Source organism: Muntiacus reevesi, chromosome 18 (genome assembly GCF_963930625.1).
Source record: "Muntiacus reevesi chromosome 18, mMunRee1.1, whole genome shotgun sequence".
Classification (NCBI taxonomy): Eukaryota; Metazoa; Chordata; class Mammalia; order Artiodactyla; family Cervidae; genus Muntiacus; species Muntiacus reevesi.
This window is the reverse complement of record NC_089266.1, coordinates 50,770,223-50,786,487: the sequence shown is the minus strand read 5'-3', so window position 1 is coordinate 50,786,487 and position 16,265 is coordinate 50,770,223. Positions and strand designations below refer to the sequence as shown.

Below are 16,265 nucleotides of genomic sequence, written 5' to 3'. Positions count from 1 at the left end.
TTTGAAAAGAATTTAGAATGATTGTTGCTAGTGCCTTCCTCATTTCCCTCAACAACAGCAGAGTAGAACCTTTCTAACATTGGGTCTTGATGCTTAATTTTCTCTTTAAATAATGACTTGACCTGGAGCCCAAGAATGATTTGAGGAAAACTGTAAGCCATAGTTTTGCTTAACTTTGGTCTGAAGAAACAAAAGTTGTTTCTTGTACATCCTAGCTGTTCAAAGAAGCCTACAATCATTTCAATCTCACTAAATAAGTTTTTTTCTTAACTAGCCACCCTTGGGAGTTTAAAATGATGGTATAAGGTATTGTTATGGGTGAAAGAATAAATTTCTGGGCGTCCCCTGTTGGTCAGTGGTTAGGACTTGGCACTTTCACTGCAGTGGAGCCGGGTTCAGCCCTTGATCAGGGAACCAAGATCCTGCAAGCTGTGCAGCAGCCAGAAAACCCAAAAGGAATCAATTTCTGAAGGAAAGTTCTTAAAAATCTGCAATCTTCAAAGCCAGTCTCCTTATGCATTTATTTTATTGGATTTTTTTACATTTCTGAGGTTTATTTCAAGTGTAAGTGGATGAGCTATTTGCATTCTTTTATGCATTATATAAAGAACTACCCAAGGAAAATCTTTCTTTTAGAGAGAAAGTTTGTACTATTGTTGCTCCCTTGTAGAAAAACCATTACTGAAAAACAGCAGCAGAGCTCAGAGACAGCTCTTCTGGTTTACCACGCTCACGTGAGGCCACATAGACGTCTGTGCGAGGGAAGGAGGCTTCTCCGTCTTTAGGTCTGTCTGATGGGTCTTTTGGAATCATCCGTGCAGTCATTGCCTCTACTACATATATCTCTTCAGGCCTTTTTACACATCTTTCAGTATTCGTTAAAGGACTTTTTAAACAACTTCACCCCACACCGGTCTTTCTTTTCTCTCTTCAGTTTCTTTGGAGTGTGTCTTCTCTACCAAAAAATTGAGAAATTTACTACTGATTTATAAGTTCTGTTGTTCGCAAATGAGTTCGTGTGTGCGTGTGCGTGTGCGCGCGTGTGCGTGCACGCAAGTACGTTTTGAATCCATATAATAATGATTTGAGTTCTTAGACGTAGACCACTTCTTGCAGTTTTAGTCTCTCCCCATAGCACCAATTACAGTTTGGATATGAAATAAGGACTCTATTAAGGGCTTGTTGGTTGATCATTAACAGGATCAAGGAAAAGTGTCAGCCAGGAGTATATATTTGTTACCCTCTGGTAAATATAGTAGCAAGAAATTTCTCTTCTGTACTGCTTTTTATTAGAGAAAGCAGCAATTGAAATTGTTCTAGAAAAAAGGTGGTGACATTAATACTTACTTAAAGAGGAGAACTTTAGGCACTGTTGCAAATACATGAAATATCCTTTGCTGGCCCCAGGAAAATGACTGGGCTCGTTTAGCTTTTAGCCCTGTTATGACAGATGAGAAAATAGAGGGTATAGAAAGTAGAGATGTTTGATTTTCTAAGTCGCCCCAAGTTACCGTTTTTTTAAAATGCCTGCAAGCATTTCTAAATCGGGAGCCCGGTGACTACAGTTGCCAAACCGGTTTAACAGCACTGCCTGCACACATTCTAGGTGAGAGGGAGCTCTGAGCCCATAAACTTATCAGAGATCACTATCCCAGTCATCTCAGAACAAGTTGTTTAGTAATGTTGTGTAGTTTCTGTGCAAGCCATCCACCATAAACCACGACGTGATTCAAGGTTCATAGTTCCTTCTTTGTTCCTTTGTTAATCACTGACTTCTGACTAGTGGGAGGTGCCTCCCAAATTTGCTAATGCATTCTTTTTGGATAAGGATGACGCACAGATTGTCCTAATAAGGACTTGGATTGAGAAAGGACCGCCTCCTCTGAAAAGATGGGACAAGTCAGTGAGAGGGCGGGCAGTTTCTTTTTCAACCAGGGATGACACAAGCATAAGTCATTTCCTTATTAATCGGTTCAAACCAGTTCTTACAGGAACTGGTGGTGATAAATGTGAGACTTCTCAGAAGTCATTCATTTTGCTCTTTGTACCACACCAGTGTGCAGCGCCGGCTGAGCTCGCCTCACTCTGAGAACTAGCTCTTCTACTGGAAGGGACTCTCAGCTCCTATTTCCTTCTTAAACATGTTGGTGGGAGAGAGTTGTCTCCTGTAAGGGGTTGGGAAAGGACGAATATTTATCCATTGGGAACAGTTCACAGGATTTCGCCACCTCTGCTGATTGTTGTTGGGTTTTTTCCTCTTTCTGTCTAATCCCTGCTTTTTTGAGTCAAGGCGGTAAGTGGATTTTCCTTTAACATTCTTTCCTGCTTTTCTTCCCAAATGTGTCTTTTTTCCTGGGGTTATTGTCCCATGCCTCCAGTGCTGTCCCCGGCATAGGTCCATCTCTGCAGAAGCCATTCCAGGAATACCTGGAGGCCCAGCGGCAGAAGCTCCACCACAGAAGCGAAATGGGCTCACCGCAGGTGAGACTTTTCCCTGGTTTTCTTCTCTCTCCCACCCCCGCGGTTTCAGGCTGCAGTTAACATTCGCAGCGCTCACTGGCATTTTTAGGCAAATAGAGTGAGGTCTGTCAGGCTTAGTAGAAGTCTGAAGCTCTGTGTACTTCCTACTGGCAAATGTGTCTTTGTCTAAAGCAGAAAAATGTAACCTCTGTTTTGTATTGCTCCCCAAAACAAGTATTGAGCTAATGGAAAATAATGGATATGTTATGTAGGATAAGTTATTACCTTGATCTTCAATGATTTATTTATAAGTAGCAAGTATACTTTTCAAGTAGATTAGAAAGTTAAGATTTATAGCATAGCAAAGTATTGGATTTAATGAGTTCATTTGAATATCTATTTTTGCTCTCTTTTTCTTTTCATTGATGGGAAAAATAATTTTAAAAAAATATATATATAAACTAAAGCTGTTAACATAACTGAACTTAAAAACTTTAAACTAAACCTGCCTTTTATATAAACAGTTCTGTAGCAAAGAAAGGAAATGACTAGAAGAGGATGAGTAAGCAATAACCTGAAGTGGGGAACTTGAAGGAAGCGCAGGGTTGTTTTGTTGTTTGGTTCGGTTGGTTTTTTATGGCCTCACAACTCTGTATGCGGCCCTTTGCTGCCCTCAGTTGACCAAACATAACTCCAGAAATAGATAACATTTATATTTTAAAAGCTGCTCCTAATATTGGAACAAGAATATATATAAAACTATCTTGACACTACTCTCTACAGGTATCCCCATGATGACTTCAGATAGTAGAATTTAATCAAAGACTTTATGTAGTGAAAGACAAGAAATGACCTCACACCCCATTCTAAACTATATTCAACATTGACTTTAACAAAGTGAAACCTTAATAACTGGGGGTAAGAAGAAGGCCTGAATGTAGATTTCAGGGTAGCTGAAGAGAGAAGACTTTTCATTTTTAATTGTTTATTCGGTTATAAGCTCCAAGTTCTCATTACTTTTGTTAAAACATAGTAGATGACTCCCTTTTTACAACCAAACTAATGAAGCATTTCTCGTGGGTTGTTCTGCCTTTCTTCCTGCAGGGAGAAAATTGGTTGTCCTGGATGTTTGAGAAGTTGGTTGTTGTAATGGTGTGTTACTTCATCCTGTCCATCATTAACTCCATGGCACAAAGTTATGCCAAACGAATCCAGCAGCGGTTGGACCCAAAGGAGAAAACCAAATAAGCAGGAAAAGGTTTTAACTGCAGAAATTAAAATGGAAGGGTTCTGCCTTAAAGTGGGAGGACTCCAGATCAGGAAGGAAAATTCCCTTTTCCAACCTGTATCGGTTTTTATTTTTTTTCCCCCCTGAAAGCAGTTTAGTCCACATCTTGCACTGACATACTTTTCCTTTGTTAAGGTAAGGTATCCACCCTCGGTTCAATCCAAGTTGTATTTTATTAGGGTGGAATGTGATGTTGAGCAGCAAAGTTAACAGAAACTGGCCTTCTGTTTGTTACTTTCAAAGGCCCACGTGGTACAATTAAAGAATTCCAAACACCATCCCCCAAAAAAGAATTCCTAAGTATGTTAAATATTTCAAGCTTTTTAGGCTTGTCAAATATGACTTCTTTGTTTTTCTAAGTCATCAAAAGTGTATATAAATTATACTAGATTGGATAACAGTCTTGCATGTCTATCATGGTAAAATTTAATATGCCATCCTGCCCAACCCTTCCCCTCCCACCTTCGAAAAAAGGCCATTTTATGATGCATTGCACACCCTCTTGGGAAACTGATCTTTCAATTTTGAGACAGTATAAGGAAAATCTTGTTGGTGTCTCACAAATGAGCTGACACCATTTTTTATTCTGTATATTTAGAATGAAGTCATGAAAAAACTTTATAAATACATCTTTGATCATTCCAAAATTGTGTCCATTTTCTTGAGCGTTTTTTTTTTTTTTTTTTTTAACTTCCTTTTAGCTTCTACCAACTAAATTCAGCCTTTCCATATCCACCACAGCCGCAGTCTCTTACGCCTTCTTTTATTTGCATGAAAGGGCCACCACCAAGGCGTTTTTTGGTTGGGTTGAAATTGAGCAGCTGGCTACACACTGCTGAAAGGGCACCTTAGGTACTGATGTATGAAGGGGACTTACCGGTTTGTGAAAACAGGAGAGATGATAGTGTATAAATCAAAGGACATGGAGAGAAAAATAACCTGTTTTAAAAGAAAAACAAGCTTTCTCATAGCAATTAATTTTTAACTCAGCACGTATTCTGATTTTAGCAGACAGAAATTTACTTTTATTTATAACCTAATTTTCTTTCCTTTCTTCCGTGTTTGTTCTTATGTGATTTTTCCTTTTGGATGTTTCTGGTTGAACTTGGTCATTTTATTTTGCTCAGGGCGGGATCCGGGGCATGGTGATAAATAGTCTCACTTTTCTCCTTTAGGAAAGTTGGTACTGACATTATGTTGAGTGTAGAATTGAGTTTAAATCTCAACAGGCCAGAAATGCCTGGTTTGTTTGATCAAATCCTGCCTGAATGTCTGCTTGTTTTGCCTACCGTCGTGACATCTCCATGGCTGTACCACCTTGTCGGGTAGCTTATCAGACTGATGTTGACTGTTGAATCTCATGGCAACAGCAGTCGATGGGCTGTCTGACATTTTGGTATCTTTCATCTGACCATCCATATCAAATGTTCCCATTCAAACATTACCCAGCACCATGGTTTATGGTTAAAAAGTATTGGTCCTTAGGTCTAGTGGCACTTTGACTCTTTTATGCCATAATACTGTATCAAGAGGATTTTATGCAAAATTGGGATAGTCTGTGTGATCAAAACTAAATAAAGGACAAGCAACCTGTCTTGTGAGTTTTGGAAAGGTTACTTCTTAACCATCTTTTACCCCCTACCTGGAAACTTTCTAGCGGTAGTTACTTGAAAAGCGGTACCCAGACGGTTTCAATAAACTCACATTAACTGCTACAGTTTTTTAGATTCTTTAGGGTTCATGTAAGTCTCTAAGTTGGCTTCCTGTTGTCTTTCATCACCTTCACCTGCATTTTATTTGGTGTTTGTCTGAAGAAAGGAAAGAGGAAAGCAAATCTGACTTGTACTGTTTGTACTAGATTTTGGGATTTGTTGATAAATTTATTTTGGGGTAAAGTATTAGAAATTAGAAAGCCTTGTTCCTTAGGCTGAAGGTCTAAGTGATTATAATACATTTGACTTGTGATGGTGGCTTGTTCACTTTTGCAAATGAATTTGCTCGAAAAACAAATGAAGAGCAGCTCTTCTCCTTCCCCGTGCTGCGGTTCAGGTGTGGCATGCTCAGGTGATCCTGCGGAATTCCAGCTGGGGCCCCATGCTACCCTTCTTTTTCTGCGGTTGGTTGGTTCCTTCCTTTAATCCACCAAAGCGGACACAGACAACACGATCCCAAAGACACGCCTAGTTAATTCCAGCTGATTGGAGACCAGAAAATTTGTAAATGGATGGTTTGATGTTCCTGCAAATAAAAAAAAAGGGGCCTGGGAATTCTTTTGATCCCATCTCTGTTTTGTTTAAGTCTCTTCTGTGCCTTAAATATCTGCAGCATCTTATCTGCCTCAATTCAGTGAATGTCAAGCAATGACAATACAAGGCAACATGTTAAGGTATATACACGAGTGCTGAGGAGCACCTCCCTTCAAACAACGCCATGCAAGAGCATGCAGTGTTTTCTGTATTCTCTGTATAACCCAGAGTATAGAGCTTAGAGCAAAGAGTTTTATTTTCATTTGGATCATGGCCTCTGTATCTGTTCTCTAAAAGTCCAGAAAAAGACAAGGCTGGAAGTGATGTTTCTGAAATACGCTGGTGTATTAGGGATGTAGAGTAATGTGTGCTCCTTACAAGTAAGCTAGGCCTATGTTCCCAGTGTGCTCTGCTGTCTAGCTCTAGGAGGACAGCTTGAGGCTTGTTACTCAAAGCGATCCAGTAAGTACAAATTATGCAAGAAGCTAGATAAAACAACTAACTGCCCTCTTACAAACTGGGGTGAACTCTGTTTGACTGACCCATATGTAAAGAACTCATGAGTCCCCAATCTTTTTAGCATCAAAAAACCTTTCCATATGTTTTGAAACCCATGTGCTTAGTCTGTTAACAGTGGTTTAGATTTCTGCCTCTAACATAATGTGACCTGGAGAAAGTTTTTTAACTCAGCCTTGATTTCATCTATAAAAATAGAGATTATATATAGCCCGGTTGTCCTAAGGATTACATCAGATAAAATGTAAAGAAGCATACGTGTAACTCTATGGCTGATTCATATCAATGTATGACAAAACCCACTAAAAAATAAAAAATAAAAATAAAAAAAGGTTAAAAAAAAGACATAACAACCAAAAAAAAAAAAATGAAAAGAAGCTGTTAATGTTAGTATGTTAGCAAATTTTTAATTCATCAAAGACAGCATTTGCTACACATGTGAGAATTTTACAACAGTGCATTCGATCACTTCAAAAATAGGATTTTAAATGCTGTCTGTATATGTCCCCTTGTTTGGGAGTAAATATGCTCTGTCTAAAAAACTTATTAACTAAATCCAATATGCAAATTAATAGAGAAAAGCAGAAATTAATGAACTAGTGACCTGATTAGTAATACCAAAACCTTCTCAAATCTAGAAATAGGCCTCCAGGTCTCTTGTCTTCTGAGATGGCCCACACTTTGGCTTGGAGTGTGTTTCTCCCATGGCGACTCTCGCCTTTTGAGACTGACTGCATTGTCTGTGATGTGCATCTCTAAGTAAATCCGCTTCTTACCTATCAAAAGGGGGGGGGGGGTGTGTGTGGCTAGTCTAATTAAGGTACAAAACACAGATACACAAAATTTACTATGAATAACTGAAAATTCTTGTCTAACCTTGGAAAAAGAAGGGTCGCTTAGTTGAGCCTGACTTTGCGAACCTGTGGACTGTAGCATGCCAGGCTCCTCTGTCCATGGAATTCCCCAAGCAGGAATACTGGACTGGGTAGCCGTTTCCTTCTCCAGGGGATCTTCCTGACCCAGGGATTGAACCCAGGTCTCCTGCATTGCAGGCAGATTCTTTACCATCTAAGCTACCAGGGTCTAACCTTACCAGCTTTAAATGTTGACATTTTCTAATTTGTTATAAAGATAGTTAATGCTAAAAAGTCTAGAAGGTAGATAAAGAAAAAGGAATGGTCAGCTTTTAATAACTTTATTGGTAACACTCCATCTATGATATCCAGTGAGATTTGCTAAGTATCAAGAGGTTTTAAACAGTAAAAGGAAATTCTGATTTGGTGGTCTGCCAGGTCTTCCCCAATAGACCTGAAAGTCCCATTCCTGTTAGAAAAACAGAGGGGGACTTCCCTGGCAGTGCGGCGGTTGAGACTCCATGCCTCCACCGCAGGAGGTGTGGGTTCAATCCCTGGTTGGGAACGGAGATCCCACAGGGCGCAGGACACAACCAAAAAGTAGAAAAAGGGAAAACACAAGATTGGTTTATTCTATTGATAAATAGTTATCAGTATGCTCCCATTTTTGAAAGCCAGGTAACATTCCACCTCTAACTGGCATGATCAAAGCGTCTCTGATAGTCCCAAAACATAGTAAATGAAATGCTACACAGAACTGCGGCCTGTGAACTGTTTTGTTCCTTTATTCTCAAAGACAACAAGAAAAGAGAGCACATGATGTTCTTTAAAACTAAAAGCAATGGAGTCATTTGTGTCTGGTAGTCGGGCTGGGGCTCCTGGCCCCTCCCTTTCCAGCAAGGCGAAGAGGTCACTTGAGGTAGTGTCTCTGCCTGGAGAATGAGGGCTTGAACTGCAGCAGATAACCTGCATGTATTTGCATACTGAACCAGAACTCACAAGAGGGATTATAACAGAAACCTGCCCTGGACGGCTGCTTACTCTGTCTTTGGAGTTGTGCGGCGCTGGGGCAGGCAGGTGCCAGCTGTTTGCTCACTGTTTGACCTACTAGCCTTCCACGGTTTGCTGCGTGGGTGTTGATGCTACTAAAAAAAAAAAAAAAGGTTGTTTTACATGGCCCCCGCTCTCCCCATACACCCTGGATTCATTTGAGGTCTGAGATAGTAGACTCTGTAGTTGGGATGCCGGCCCAAACTGTGGCCCAGAGAGAGTGAGTCAGTTCTGAGTGGCTGGCTGAGTCTCGGAACAGAAATGAAACGCAACTCAGAGGCTTTGTCAGCCAAATCCACAAATGTGTGGCTTTTTGAAGCATCGGACATCTGCTCTTCTTAATTTAAAATAAACCTTTTTAAAAAGCACAGAGTCACTTGGCGCCTTGTTCCTTTGTGTCAGCAGCAGTTGCTGCTGTAACTCGGTAAAGCCTCAAATCAGAGTTAGAAATTTGGCATCTTTCAGGGCACACCTCAGAGACGAAGTGGAGCTGAATTGCTTGGGGAAGGGAAGAGATGATTTTACAGCACACGGTCTGTTTGGAAATCCCCTTCTGGGGTAATCAGCCCAGGTGTTCAACCCGCTTGTTAACCATTTCCAAATGACTCAAAGGACATAAAGGGAAGCCTTGGACACACTCCAGCGGTATTTCTGCAGTGTTAGGATCTGTTTGCGTTGGAAACCACATTCCTGAATTCTTGAGGGGTAGGCTTTGGCTTTTTCTGGGTATCCTTGGCTGAGAGGGACCCCTGGGCCACCTATCTAAACTAACAGTCCCAGCCTTCTGAGTTTCCAGGGAGGAGTGTGGACAGCTTGCTTTGATGGCCTTCCACCCAGAGCCCTTTGGGGAAAAGCCTTGTTTATTCAAGGAGGCCTCTGCCGGCCACTTTTCTCTCCCCCCACCCCACCTAATTCTAAACGTCATTTCCCTTTGTTGCCTTTTATCCCCCTTTAGGGAACAGCATGAGCAGCTTTTTCCTCCAGGCCACTTGTGACTGACCCAGCCCGACAGCATTGCTTAATTGTGTCCCCGTCTGTTTCTGACGGAGGGAAAAATTGTTTTTGTGGAGTGAGGCAGTTTGGGATTTGCAAAGAGGGATGGGTTCCGCCTTTCCCCGAAGGTGGGGAATGCCTGTTCAGATTACTCTTGTCTTCCTCTGGCTCCTCATCAGGCAGCAAAGAACAGCTCGGGTTCAGTTCTCCCAGCAGGAAGTGCTGAAGCCCAATGCTCCATGTCATCAGAGAACCCTGTTGTCCTCAACCTCCTTTTACAACTTAAAAAGATGAAAGCCAAAAATGATGAGAGAAAGGCTTTCTTCTGCCTTTCGTTTCTGAGGGCGCTTCCTAGTGTCTTGAGAATCGCTTTCACTTGAAAGACTGTCCTAAGCCTCTTATAGCTGCTGAGCTTTCTCTACCGAACCTCACGTGGTTTGGCCCCACTCCTGAGAATCTTGAGATGCCTCTTCTCCCTTCTGCCCTTTGCACAGCCTCCCTTCCACTCCCATGTCCCCTCCAGAGTGTGTTCCTTGTACACAGCCCCACACCACCAGCAGTCAAGCTTGGCTCCCAGGGACCTCCTCTGATGTGCCCTGCACCAGGAAGCACAGTGGATTTATGGTGACTTTGATCATGATTGCTTGCTTGCTTGCTTTGTACCAGGCAGGGCTTTCAGTGTCATTTTACATTATTGTATTTAATCATTAAATCCTTCAAACAGCCCCATGAGGAAATAAAGGCAGAGAAGTTCAGTGATTTGCTGGAGGCAGCAAGGAAGTAGAGCAAGAATTAAACCTAGGTGTTGTGGCTGGCTCTTAGCCACTCAGTTCCGTGGAAAAGTCCAGTGCAAAAGTCCAAGTGTCTGCTTGCTTGTTTCATCTTGTGACCACAAGGTAGGTGATGGGAAAAGTGAGATAGCAGAAAATCAAGGCCATAGCTCCAGAGAGTTTGGTATTTAACCAGATGAGCATTCTTTGCTTTGCGCACCCCTTGTAGCAGCTCCACTCTTAGCCATCCTGTGTGGGCAGGTTTCCAGAATGATGTTTGCTATGATTATGATTACAAAGCAGTCTGTACAAAGGTACACACCTTTTTTCTTTTTCGAAGCACTGTCACATCTTGAGTTTTATTTGATCTTCATAACAACTCTATGAAATAGGGCCAGTAGTAGTATTAGCCACATTGAGGGGAAAATATATATATTTTTTTCACTTTAATCTCTCCTGGTTTAAGATACAGTAGGGAGGAGACAAAGTTTTGAAAAGAGATCTTCCTTCAAGAGCTTACAGTCTTCTTGGGGGTTATACAAATATGCAGTTAACTACAAATGTAGAGGAAGATGGAGGCCTTAAGAAAAAAAAAACTGGGAAGAGGAAGAGAATTGCTGACCAGGAAGGATCAGAAAAGGTTGCATGATGATGTGTGTGGCATTTGAATTTCCAAGTAGGGGTGGGGTGAGGGGAAAGCCCCGGGAGAGGCACCAGGAAGCACCAGTGAGGGGTTGTGTTGAGGGTGGGTAGAATAAACAAGACCCAAGACCAAGAAGGCTTCAACCTGTTATTCTCTGCCTAGCTTCATTTTGTTTCCTTTAAAGTACGTACATAAAATACACATCTATTGACTTGGCCCAAAAGTTGGCTTGGGTTTTCCCGTATTTTTTTGAATGTACTATCTTACCCATTGTTTTAACAAGCTGTTATTTAACTTGGGCCTTGCCGGGGCCTTGCTGCCAGGTGTGGCCTCGCTCTGGGTGCGGGAGCGGCGGCTGCTCTCGCCAGTTGCTATGCTCCGCTCCGCACTGTTCCTTTGTTGCAGAGCACGGGCTCAGCCATCGCAGCTCATGCGCTTGGTCGCCCCGCGGCACGTGGACTCTTCCCGGATCAGGGACCGAACCTGTGCCTCCTGCACCGGCAGGCAGGTTCCCAACCGCCAGAGCACCAGGGAAGGCTGGGTGTGCCCATGCGACTGTACAAAAGCACCCGAAGGAACTTTCTGGCCAGCCCACTGGTTGGTCTGTGTCCTCCTCTTCACTGCCTCCTCCAACTGGACCCCGAAGCCCCAGCAGGGCAGACACTGCTGTGTTCTCCTTTATATGCTCAGAGCCAAGCAGAGGGTAGGTTCATGCTGAGTGTTTGCCTAATGTATCGCGATAACCTGGGTGAAGCATTAGTGGAGATCCAAAGCAGGCAGGAGATGCTACCTAAGTAAAATCCAGGTAAAGAGGAGGTAAAAGACGGAGTAAACAAGAAGGAACCAGGGAACTCTGAGCAGACAGCAATAATTATTGATCATTGAGCCAGGGATATATTAATAGGAGGAGGATCAAGCTGGAGGGAGAGAGTCACTGTTCTGTTTTGAACATATGAAGGGAAGACACCAATAGAAAAGTGGGATCTTGTATAGGAATATATACAGTTTTCCCAACTCCCCAATTCCTAGGGAGTGAGCCATCCACAGACCACTCCCTGTCAGGGAATAAACTTGACTTTTTCAGAGAATTCTCTAGAACAGGGGTCCCCAGCCTCTGGGATCTGATGCCTGATGATCTGAGGAGGAGCTGATGTAATAATAACAGAAATAAAGTGCACAATAAGTGTAAATGCACTTGAATCATCCCCAAACTATCCCCATCCCTCAACCCCACCTCATCAATCCGCGGAAAAATTGTCTTCTGTGAGAACCAGTCCCTGGTGCCAAAATGCTGGGGACCGCGGTTGCGGAGTGGTATGTCCACTGTACTTTGCTATAGGTGATCATCGAAGCTGCCCCATGCTATGTGGCGCCATTGTGAAAGAATGGCCCTGTGACTGGGCCTTGGAGCCACAGGAAACTGCTTTAAAAATTCCTCCCCACAGTTGTATCCTGCTGGCTTCCCCCGTGGCTCCTCCCTCCTAGATCCAGGAGGATGGTAATTCCTGGAGAGATCGTCTGTCTTTATAAGGAGAAAAGTTTGGCAATGTGATTTCCTGTATATTTCTACCAGAGTCCAAGATTCCAGCCGTGCTCGCCTAGACAGCAGTGGCAGCCACCTAGAACCCAGATGCCATTAGTATTCCCAAGTAAGCGGGAGGGCATCCTCCCAGCCGCCTCTGCCAAGCCAAAAAGTCAGAATCATGGCTTTATTACACCTTCTAGAGCGTGTGGTAAAGGCAGCTTTCCATTTGGCTGCTTCAGTGCCGGGGTTGTTTACACGCTTCAGTAGATGAGTTATGCTTATTGAAGTTGGCTTGGGTAGGAGTTCAGAATCAATGACATATGACCACAGTCATACCACTCACCGGGAGCACCAGAGTTCAGAAGGAGAGATTTACTGTGTCATAATCCTTGGGTAGAGAAGAGGGGCACAGAACTTGAGTATTCCGCTCTCAGGAGGGTGCACAGTTTTTGAAGCCTGGGAGAACTGGGGTGTGACTGTTCCTGGCTTTTGGAGGGAAGCAGATGAAATGAGATACCTATCTGGTAAAAGCATGGGTGTGCAAGTGCTTTGCACAATTTTAGAAGACAGAAAAAGGAAGCTGCAAAATAGGACTTGTAGAAAAATGTAAGATCAAAGAAATTTGCAGATGTTCTGCATGTCCTTCTTCAAACATAAAGAATCTGAGCATTAAAAAAAAAAAAAAAAGAATCTGAGCATAAAAGACATGCTTGGTCTCTGCAAGGAGGAGATAAAAGATTCTTTCATACATAAATGATTTCCGACTTTATACAGTTCTTTTTTTTCATGCTGCTCCCAGACTTTGTGTTTGATATATTTACTAGCCTCCCATCCAGTGGGCAGTGTTCATTAGAAGAACATGGTGAGACAAGAGGACCCTAAAGTCTTATTTCTCCCTCCTCTGCGCCTGACTCAACCTGGGGCATCCTGTCATTCCTACTCCCTATTTCTGTGATAGTTCAGAATGATGAGGCCCATTACTACTTCCACCCCTTGTTGCTGGCTTCTGATTCGTTTGACTTATTCCTCTTTCTTCAAACTATCTCCAGGTCTTAACATCCTTTTAAAAATAATTTGAGTTATTTTACTTTTATGTTGGATTTTTATAACTTTGTTTAAAAAAAAAATGCAAGGGAGGCATCCCTGGTGGTCCAGTGATTTAAGAATCTACTAGCCAATGCAGGAGACCCTGGTTCGATTCCTGGCTTGGGAAGATCCCCTAGAGAAATGGATAGGCCACCCACTTCAGTATTCTTGGGCTTTCCTGGTGGCTCAGATGTAAACAATTCACCTGCAGTGTGGGAGACCTGGATTCAATCCCTGGGTTGGGAAGATCCCCCGGAGAAGGGAATGGCAACTCACTCCAGCATTCTTGCCTGTAGAATCCCATGGACAGACGAGCCTGTCTGAGCTACAGCCCACAGGGTTGCAAAGAGATGGACATGACTGAAGTGAGCATGCACATACAGGAGTTCAGAGATGGAATTTAGATTTTAGACCAGGACTTGCAAGCCAAGGCACTTTCTCACTCTCTTAATATGGTGTTTGAATTTAGATTACCTTAAGTGGCTTCTACTGATATAAGATGACTTCAGAAACAAAATATTTTCAATTCTATTTCCAGGTCCTTAGTTGCATCTAATAGCTGTGAGATCTGTTGCTAATATGGGACCTTTAATGGGTTTTATTGTTTGTCTGTAGTTTTGCAGCTTTACGTCTCTTCCAGAATTTGTTAGACATTTGTATTATACTCTGTTCAGTAAACAGAGAGTATCTACATGAGTCAGGCATAGATTGTGCAGCAAGAAATACACCAAATGGTGAACTCCGTAAGGGGAGGAGGCAGGGTTACCTCATTTTAAAATTTCCTCATCTTTGCACAGTCTTCCCTTGCAGGTGTTCGATGGATGTTTGTTGAATTAAGCTCATATCCTGCCTCTTTCATGCTGATCACATGAGCCGAGCTTAGGCAAAGACCTCTTTTTTAGAAAAGGAAATTCCCACCTTTCTGCCTCCTGTCATGTTTCTCTTCCTATCTTGTTCCCATGAACTCTCACCCAGTAAGGACAAGCTTTGTTCAACTCGTTTCTACAATTCCCAGGATTTTGCTCCTGAAATGTCTAGAATAGCCCTGTCCAACAGAAATATGATGCAAGCCATATATCTAATTTTTAAAATTTTAGTACCTGCACTTTAAAATATGAAAAGAATAAAATATAAAAAGAAGCAGGTATTATACCAGTTTGGATAATTTATTTAACTATTGTGTCCAAAATATCATTTACACAGTTTAAAATATTAATCCTTTACATGATTTTATTATCTTCAAAATCCAGCATGTATTTTATACTTACTAACCACATGTGTCTAATGGCTATCTTACTGGACAGCAAACGTTGGGAAAAAAGATCTCGCGAAAACCTGAGTTTGTGTGTACTTAGCATGTAAATAATTAAACCCAAATAGGACAAGAGAAACCATGAAAGTGTCCATTGTATTGGCTCCATCATTGCCAAAGGAAATAAACTCAAGTAAGACAGGATTATTTGCTAAGTGACACGTAGTCTAGCTTGCTGTTTCTCTTTATACTGTTCTTTTTTTCTTTTGGCTGCACTGCTGCGGTTTCCAGGTCCTTAATCCCCCGACCAGGGGTTGAACCCAGGCCCTTTGCCTGTAAAAGTGCAGAGTCCTAACCACTGGACCATCAGAAAATTCCCTATGCTATTTGTGTAAGTTATTCTTGGATTTTTTTTCTTTATCATTAGGTAAAATCCGTAATTCGAAAACCATCGAGTATTTTTTTTTAAATGCTTGTAAACGATTAGCAGTTCTTTGGGATCATCATCATCAGTTCTCTGACCTCCATTTTCATCTCTTTTTTGCATCACTTGCTCCCTAGAGCCTAAATGATTAGGCTCTTCTATCTTTTCCCTCCTCTCCCTTGAAGCCATATCTTCTCCAACACTGACCTGACACTGTGTTCTCTAGAAACTTAAAATATTTACATTGTTTTTCTTAACATTCCTGCCAGTGGGACATGGGATTTCATTTACTAATAAGGCTGACATTGCTTCATCTGAGACATTTCAGAGTGTAGGAATAAGAAGATATCTAGTTAAAAATATAAAGCCAGATTTTTTATACTCACATTCCTAAAACCCATAGGAAACAATGTGATTGATATAGATGAGCAAATATATCTTAAATAACTGTTATTATTTGCCAAAAATGACAAGTTGGTGGACAAAACCATATTTGGAAGGTAGGTGGAAGTACAAGAAAGGGTTGGCTGCCAAACCCTGGGCCCATGGGGAGAGAACAGCAGGATGGGAACATATGGAGCATGTTTTAAGACAAAATTTGGACAGGAATGCAAGTGTGATAAACATGGTGGTCAGGAGAAGAATCACTGGTATGTACACTGCAGAGCGGAGTCTACAGCGCCAGTGAGGAGATGTTCCAGACAAACCAAAAGCCTAGACTAGAGGTCCCATCACTGTTCTTTACCTTGTACCACAGCTTCCCTGTTTAAAGAAAAAAACATTGAATGTGGACATGGGAAAGATGTTTGTGTGCTGTGTTCTCAGTTGCTCAGTCGTGTCTGACTCTGTGACCCCGTGGACTGCAGCCCGCCAGGCTCCTCTGTCCATGGGATTTCCCAGGCAAGAATACTGGAGTGGGGTGCCAGTTCCTCCTCCAGGGGATCTTCCCGGCCCAGGGATCAAACCCGTGTCTCCTGCACGTCCTGCACTGGTGGATTCTTCACCACTGAGCCACCTGGGAAGCCCTGGGCAAAATAGTAAGCAATAATTAGGAAGCTGGAATTGTAGCTCCAGATATGGAAAGAGACTTGGCCACATTGTAAGTTTCTTCATTTGGACTTTGTGGTATTGGTCCACACATCCTTGACATTTGTTCAG

The 16,265-nt window shown here is 42.2% G+C and overlaps 1 protein-coding gene across 4 annotated transcripts in view; it reads left to right on the top strand.

Moving 5' to 3' along the window:
• The window catches only part of VMP1 (vacuole membrane protein 1), a 120,067-nt gene extending 114,725 nt beyond the window's left edge, over positions 1–5,342 (top strand). For all 4 annotated transcript variants that reach the window (XM_065911159.1, XM_065911160.1, XM_065911161.1 and 1 more), the window contains 2 exons: positions 2,379–2,481; positions 3,565–5,342. In XM_065911159.1, coding sequence (XP_065767231.1) covers positions 2,379–2,481; positions 3,565–3,708 — 247 coding nt within the window. In that variant the 3' untranslated portion in view covers positions 3,709–5,342. The remainder of the gene's footprint in view (positions 1–2,378; positions 2,482–3,564) is intronic.
• Positions 5,343–16,265: the final 10,923 nt, after the last annotated feature.